The sequence below is a fragment of the Chaetura pelagica genome, unplaced genomic scaffold (genome assembly GCF_000747805.2).
Source record: "Chaetura pelagica isolate M959 unplaced genomic scaffold, ChaPel_1.0 scaffold962, whole genome shotgun sequence".
Classification (NCBI taxonomy): domain Eukaryota; kingdom Metazoa; phylum Chordata; class Aves; order Apodiformes; family Apodidae; genus Chaetura; species Chaetura pelagica.
Window position 1 is genome coordinate 220,667 of NW_009952479.1, and position 8,579 is coordinate 229,245.

The window sequence follows — 8,579 nt, forward strand, 5'->3', positions numbered from 1 at the left end:
TCCTGCTGGTATTTTCAGCTAGAAGAAACATCCTATTATCTTCATAAGAACAGTTTTGATTTGAAACCTGAAGTTTTATCATCACAGGGAGCCCAAATTATCCTATTGTAGCACACTTGAAAGTAACTCCAGCCCAGGCTGTAACTGAGACACTCCATCTCAGCAGGTGCTAAAGGTTTCCTCCAGGCTAAGGAAAAACGGGGTTAGCAATTAAGAAAAGAGTAATTTAACTGTCCTAGCTTCTAGTTCAGTCCTATCGAGAACAAGTCTGTCAATCAATTTATGAGAGATTTTGGACTTCATGGTAAGACCCTCACCTAACATTTCAGAATGAACATTTTAAAACCCATACATATTTTATTTTCACACCACAGTTTTCAAGCTGAAACATTTCTGTGTGCCTGGTTTTATGACAGTTAAGTTAAAATTGCTACTGAGTTAATATAAACACAAGGTTAAGTCAGCATTAAACATAAAATAGATGCTCCTACATTATTTTACAGAGCTAAGGGTGAACTTAGCAGCATTAAAGACAAATCCTGGGCCAGATTTCCAGAGTGAGAACCTTCCTCTGGGAACCTTCTTTTTTTATTTATTTATTATAAAGTTTAAGAGAAATAAACTGTTACAGGAAAAAATCTCAGTGTGCTTCTCCACGATGACAAAAATAGTAGAAGGCAAAGAGCTGCTTGAAGTGAACATTAATAATTCAGCACCTCTGCAGGCAGTCTCCAGCCATCTGTACCCAAAAGGTCGGTTCTTGCTGTGTTTGTTGTGACAATACACACTAGATTCCTAGATCAACTCCTCCTTACTGCCTGTTTTCCTTTTCTAACCTCTGTAATTCTGCACTAATACCATGAATTTTCTTCAGAGGTTTTTCATGTCCAACATGTTAATTTACCAGTGAATGCAACTACTACTATGCCGAGTTCAAGCACAGCCAGCTCCTCACAACACACACTTTTACCTGCTGGCTGCACTATTTACTTGATAAGCACTGCTCACACTAGGGGATGAATTCCCACTGCCCATCAATACCCAAGAAATACCTGTACAGTTGCTATTTACTTGCTGGGGGAGCAGAGTGCTTCTCTGACAGGGACCACCAGCACCTGCTGAGCCCTCAGGCTCTGAAGGTCTCCTGGGAGAGCAGAGGTCAGAGCTGCTCAGGTCAAAAGCCACAAGGTCTAGTAGCAGTAGGCTGCTTCACTCTGCCACTGCAAAGCATCCAAGTACTGCCTTTAAACCCCTGCTTTGTTGCATTTAATCAAAATGCTGATTTCTTGTTCCTGCCAATCATTTCTTAAAAATAATGGAAAATAATATGAAGCAAATATGTTACTTTTATGATCTTTGATTTCTTTATACAACATGCAAAAAGAGACATTTCCTAGATGTTATGCCTCATTTGATCTGTGACAACAGCCTTCCTTCTCACCTCAGCACAACTCTCTATCTGCCCTGCATTCTGTACAAGCTCCTTTTCATCACTCTACCACATTCCCACTCCTGTCTAGCACTATCTTTAAAAAGGTGCCCATCTTCCCTTGCACTGACTTCCTCATCTTCAGATCTTCCTTATAAAATAGCATTTCAAATTATTCCTGGAAGACATGTTTAAATCTTAACTACCTGCTATACAACATCCATTTGATCAGGAATCACACTGTCCCCTTTCAGTGGAGCCCCTGAACTAAAGCCAACTTCACTAAAATAAAATAGGAAGCTTTCTGAGCTTACGAGAGCAAATAGGAGGAAATGCTAAGGACAAGATCAAGTTCATAACTTCAGCTAAAGTGTCAGGAACAGAAGGATTAAGATGTTTGGTAGCATTTGAGAGCCACAGGGTATAGAACACTGGCCCCATGCCTAAGAAGGCTCAACCACCTGGTGACTTCAAGGGCTTTAAACTCCTCACTGCTTATGTGCCACGGGGAGAAAGGAGGGGTCACTGAGGGAAGACAATCAAGCTTCTCAGAGCAAACCACGCTGCAGACTATGCCCCTTCTATAGGGAAGTCAAGCAGTGGGCCAGCCAGGAGCAGAGCTCCATCAGACAGCTGCCTGTAGAGAGGGAGGGAATGACTCAGTTCATCACCTTCACCAGACATGATCTTGTGCACCTCCAAGGCACTGCTCCTCTTCCCTGCTCTGCAGAGCACAGCACTAATGACACTGCTGTTCCCATCCCTACCCACCTACCCTGGCTGTAGATCACCCTGACACAACACAGCAAGGATAAATAAATACAAACAGAGAAGTAAAAATATTGGTGAGGATGTCACTGGTATAACCACTGGGATGAAAAGATGAAAGGATTATTTGGGCCCTGAGCCCCTCTGCCACCAAGTGGAGCCCACATCACAGCTGTGTATTAAAGAATGTCATTGACAGGAACCTGGTTCTGTTAAGTATTTCATTAGATAATTTATCTAAAGTACATTCCTTACAGAAGAATAGAATAGCAAGAAAAACATCTTGGGTTTATCAGATTCACTTGGAAATGGCAGTTAAAGCTCCAAGACACAGAACAATCAATGAGCTCCCTCAGTTCTCCAAGGCCACACTGTGCTGACTGTCCCCTTTGGAAATGCTCAAGGATAGAAGATCAGCACAGCAGCGAGGCAATTAAAACATGTCAGACAGAAAAACACAATCAAAACCCCTAAATTTGACAGAAAAACCACATAATCCATGGAGACAAACAAACACGAAACTCCAAGCAAGTCTGGTGCCCTTGAATTTCTCTCTCCACAAAGGCAGCAAGAAAAAAGTTAAGAACCGAAGACAAACAAAGTGTTTTCAGAACGTTCACATAACCTTCAGTCTCTCAGCTCTGGGAACACACACACTGCCAAAACAGAGTGGTGACTGTCAGAACAGATGTTTCCCAGTCTTCTCCACCAAAGTTCAAGAACAGCAGCTCTGTCCCATCTGCCTGTTTACACCACACCAGGGCTGTCCCCATGAGCAGCAGCCCTGGCCACACTTGAGGAACTAGAAGAAGAGCCTCATACAATGATGAACATTTTTAATTAAAGTATGCAATTTGCAGTAATAATCCAGCATTCATATACATTTCAAGGTGCATATTTTTTTCAGCATCCACTATTCAGAGACCTTTCAGATTTCCACAGACATACTGGGGGGCAGGAAGGTAATTACCCACCACAACACAGATGTTGACTTTAAGTAGCACTAATTGCCTAACTCCTCTCCAAACACTATATGCCAGCAGAGCAGCACCACCAGTCTCCAAGACTGCCCTTCTCTCCAAGACAAAAAGTGAAGCACGTTATTTATGAGCACGTTCTTCCATTGCAGGTTTTGAATGGAGAAGTACAGATACATTACTCCTGTCACCCCCTGTGCTCACGGGGAGGCCTCTCCACTCTACAATTATCCCTGCACGTGACAGTGTTGCCAGCTCCTTGCCCACAGGTTACACTGCACTTCTGTCACTGCTCATCTTGCAAATGTAATTACAATGAAGCACTCTCAGAGAGCTATTGAAGGGAGTCAGACTCCCGCACATTTCTTTATATTAAGTCATTACAATTTCAGATTTACAAAGACTATTTTCTTTCCCTCCCAACTGGTAGAAACTCACAACTGCACAAATTCACAGTTACTCCCTGTGTTCAATCATCATCACAAATTTGCTTTCCATCTTGCAAAAAGTCCTCACAACAATCTTATGAAAAATCAAGCCCTGGGTATGTTCAGCATAAGAAATTACCTAAACTCGTGGAGTTCTCCTAATACTCCACCCAAGCCACTTAAGCACACAGCAGGGGTTCCAGCCTAACAGTCTCCACAGCAAAATAGAGAGACCACATCATTGTCCTACCATGAGTCTGGTTTGCTTGAAGTTGCCCCAGGAGCTATGGTACTGAGATCCAGCAGGGTGCTCGTGGGAAGGACAGGGTGTCCTGCTGGCAACCACCACCCAGAATCCATCTGACATCCCTGTGGGCCCAGCTGAAGTGGAGCAGTTCATAGAATGAGAACAGGATTGACCAAGTTGCAGATTTCTGTGTTTCCTACTGGTGTATAAAAGTGAGACTGTTGTCCTTCCAAGGCTGTGACCAGCTGTGCTCCTCAGGGCTGTTAATCCCTCTCCTGTCTGCTTAGACACAAGGCCCTCTGCAGATGGTGGCAGGTCCCAGCCCTGCCCAACCAACACACCCCCATCTCCCTCCATTCACAGCCAGCTTTGTTCCAGGGAAGAGAAGCTACCAATCTGCAGCTCAGATGACAGTGCTTATGACTTACAGCAGGGCTTCCGTTTTTGCTTGTTTTTAAAGACATCTGCAAACCAGTAGGTGCCCTGAGCTCCCACCCCACTCACAGACCTCACTGGGAAGAAGCTGCCACTTGTAGTGACAATTGAGCTGCACTGGATTGCAACCACTGACCTGGGGAGAGGGTCTCACCATCACCAGCACTCAGGGCAGCGCTACAGTGGCAAAGCAACGTGCTCCAAGCTGGTCTTCTTCATACCAGGGAAGAAGAGAAACTCCCTGTCGTTTGGGTTAAAGCCCAGGCTGCTCCCTGGGTTGTGAGCTTCCCAGCCACCAGCACAGCTGACAGTCGTGAGCAAACAGAAACCAAATGTTTCAGATGGAATAAGTAAAACCCAAGCAAAGGCTGCTGCCAAAACACAAACTCCCACCCTCTCCCCCCACAAGGTTCCTGCTGCTTCATCTCAGCTCACAGGAAACACACTCAACCAGACAGAGTAGGGAGATGAGCCTCAAATGCTCCAAGGACAAGCAGTGCCCAAGCCATGGCTGTCACAAGAGGCCTGGAAAGCTTCCTCAGAAGGACACAACTACTTCAGGCAGAAGTGAGGCACACAAACTTCCAGTGCTACCACCCTTCATTCATCTCCTTTGACACTTCAAATGTTTCCCAAGCAGGCAGGTAAACTCTGCTTGTCTGAATTAAGCACATTTGTATGCAGTCCTGCTTTAATCTGCATTTCCATAGAAACCCAATTGTGCATTCCTCTCCTCATAAAAACAGAATTTAATTCTCACTCAGCAAGTTAAAAGGCAGCAGGAAAAAAAATGTTAAAGTAAAACTATTATTATCAGCTTTGTTGCTCTCTGCTTATTTCAGAAATCAAGACAAGTACAGCATATCTTAATTTAAATATTCTGAATTTAGTAGCAACTTGTCAATAAAACCTGGTGTATTTGAAATCTTTGTATTTAAATCAAATTTCATGATCCAGTTGCTACTGAGGCTGAGAGATTTAATTCAATACACAAAGCATAAGTCCAACCCTCTCGTGTTAAAAACATCCTTTAAATAAATCACAGATCAAAGCAGTGTCACTTTGATGGCACAGGTACTCCAAGAGAGCAGGAGATGAAGGATTAAATGTTTTCAGAGCAGTCCTGAAAGAAGGGGAGGGCAAATATATGTTCGGTTATTTTAACTAGATCTACCACTCATTACTTTTCTTATTTGATTCTTCCCTTTTACTAGAGTTCTGCCTTCTAAAAAACCTTCAAATTCATATAAACTCTGGGTTTTTTACAGCAATGAAGCAAGACTAAAAAAAAAAAATCCCAAATCTTAGTGGATAATTTCCTCTAACTACAGCAAAGCCAGCACCAGGCCCTGGGACAACTGCAGATGCTGAGCAAGGGCAAAGTTCCACCAGCACCCACATTTTTTCATGACCTACAGAAGAAAAACGCTACAGATCTCCCTGCAACTTGGGCAGATAGAGCCTTGTTTTGGTTAAACTTCCAGAATTTCTTGATTTAGAGCTAGGCTGGTGTGGTTAAATACAGGTAGTGTTTCCCATCCCAGTGGGAAATGCTTCATAATAAAACCCTCACCAGTCTCAAGTTCCTGCACCTTTGTTGAGGTGATTGGTCTCCTGGACAAACCTGTTACACTCCAGTTGCCATTTTCAGCTGGTCTGTGTGAAACCAGCCAGCTCGTTCATGTACCATAAGGTCAACCCAGATTATATGAGTTTATGAATAATTTCACAGCATGAATCCAGCCTGAGTTAGCTGGGGGGAAATATTTAATTCCTGTTTTGCATACAGAATTCCAAACCCCCCATCTTCAGTCCCTTTCCTTCACCAGCTGAAGTTCCAACAAGTTTGTTACATCTCATCAAATGCTAAGGAGACACCAGTGACAGTTGAAAAGTTGGATAAAATACAAGACATGAGAAATCACTGTTAAGATCATAAAGTAATGAGATTGAACATTCCCAAATCAGCTTATTTTCCTCTCTCAGATATCTTTACATGCTTTATATATATTCCTATATATTCCTCTCTACATTCCCTGTTTTATATATTCCCTTTTCTATGTATTCCGTTTTAAGCAAAAAGTAATTGGACACAACAAGTTTGTCCAAACAACACCTGATGAAGCTGTCCAGATACAAATGACACACAAGCAGCACCACTGATCTTGACAGAAAGTTATTTATTCCAAGCTGATGGTGAAAACAAAAGGACTAAACAGAACATTTTGGATTTGCTCATGTTTTCTTCATTTATGAAAAGAAGACTCAGTATCCTGAACAGTGACTCAGAATCACAGAATGCTGGAAGGGACCTCTAGAGACCACTGAGTCCAACCTCCCTGCCAGAGCAGGACCACCTCTAGGGCAAGTCACTCAGAAATGCATCCAGATGGGTCTTGAAAGTCTCTGGAGAAGGAGACTCCACAGCCTCTGTGGAGCCAGACCTGAGCTCCCTCCCAGTGGGTAGTTCCCTGCTTTGTGAAAGGCACACAGGGCTCTGACCAGCAGGAACTGCAGCTCCCCAGCAGTGAGGGTGGTGGAAACTGGGCTGGGATGATCACTGTGACCCCTGCTCTGTCTTCACTGACCTGACTATCTTTGGCTGTAAAATGCTTATGAAATATTTAACAATATCTCTAGGCAGGACAGTGGTTACTACCACGTTACTCACACTTATGCTGTCCAACCTATTGATTATCTTGATCAGGTCAATGTCATTCCCAATTTAGAAAGAGACAACTCTGCACATCAGGAAACAAGTGAACAGGAAGCTTTGCAGAGGGATTACTAAAATAGACAAGCAAGCTCATCACACCTCCACAGTCTAGTAGAGAAAAATCTCTTCTTTGCCAAAGCCCTTTAAAGAAGACACACCACAAAACTGTCTTCTGTGGCTCATTTAAATCCCATTTAAAAAAACCAAAAACAAACACACAACCAACCACCTCAATTCAACCATGGATGATCTGCCAAGCCAAATTTTCAGCACACGATTCTACTCAGTCAAATTACTCTGGTTCAGCCAGGGCCTTCCCAGGACCCCTGAGTACCACAGCCACGTAGGTGAACACCCTCTAGGAAGGTTAAGACACGTGTAATATCCTCATGCCTGGTCAGAATGCCTCTGGAAAGAGATTACATGACAGAGCTTCACCAGCAGTTCCCAAATTATTCCACAGTATTAAAAGAGGGATCATAAACAAAACAGAAGTTTGATCACAAAAAAAGTTCATATACCTTCATAAGCAAAGTTTACAACACAACTTGGAGACCTACAGAATCCTGGAACTCAAAGCACATTCCAAGAACAGAAGGAGTGGAGCTGATTTCCATGACCTTTGTTAGTGCTTTGTTTTTAACTTGAGCATTTAAGTTGGGACATGGACACAACATGGGCCTCAAGACTCCCTGGCAAGGATCTTTCCTTGACACATTTGGCTTTATCAGTCTAACATGCAACATTTACCCAATCACACAAGAAGCATCTTGCTTTAATCCACTAAGGGCTTCATTTAGTAAACATTTTCTGCCTCTAAAATCACCCAAACTTCATTTTCCTCACACACAAAGAATGCCTTAACTTTATATTCCACATAACATGCTGGTGGCCAACTTCAAAACCACAAGGCTGCCATGCATCCTTACCACAAAACAACTCTAATGACTACATTTATTGCACCTTGTGCTTGCACCATTACCCTGCTGGCCCAGAGAGCTCTTGAAGAGCTCAGGAATTTTGTTGTCTTCCCTGAAAAACACCAAGTGCTTAAATTTAACTTAAAGATGTTAATGGAAGGAGCTACTCAGAGGATGCACTACCATGAACTCAGAACTGCTACTCCTCACCCATCTGCAGGTTTGCCTCCCCTAGTGCTACGTTGAAGACACACAAACTAAAGGCAAGTTAAGACTCTCAAACACCTGGGGCTTTCTCTGAAAATTAATTGCTGCTTGAAGCACAGCAGCCCTCTCGGCGCTTTTGCCTCACTTTCCACCGCCAGCCCCCCCCTCCTCCTCCAAAACCCTTCCTGCCCTCCAGCATTACCCGGTCCTTCATCCTCCAGCTCTGAGCCAAAGACTTGGAGCCTTCGATCTTCTCGCAATGTCTTTTCTTCATAAAGGCCAGAGGCAAGTTCCAGTCGGTCAGGTCGGACTCATCCTCCTCCCCCAGCCCCAGAAGAGGCTGCTGCAGCATCTCCGACTCCATGGGAGGGGAAGCGCGGGGCAGCGGGCGAGCAGCGAGCGCCAGCGCGGGGCTCCGTGCGGCCGGGCCAAGGGCGGGGGGGGCTCCTCTC

The 8,579-nt window shown here is 43.9% G+C and overlaps 1 protein-coding gene across 1 annotated transcript in view; it reads right to left on the bottom strand.

The window, feature by feature from the left end:
* The window catches only part of RPTOR (regulatory associated protein of MTOR, complex 1), a 123,569-nt gene extending 115,078 nt beyond the window's left edge, over nt 1-8,491 (bottom strand). The window contains exon 1 of the mRNA XM_010008657.1: nt 8,330-8,491. Coding sequence (XP_010006959.1) covers nt 8,330-8,491 — 162 coding nt within the window. The remainder of the gene's footprint in view (nt 1-8,329) is intronic.
* Between the last annotated feature and the right edge of the window lie 88 nt (nt 8,492-8,579).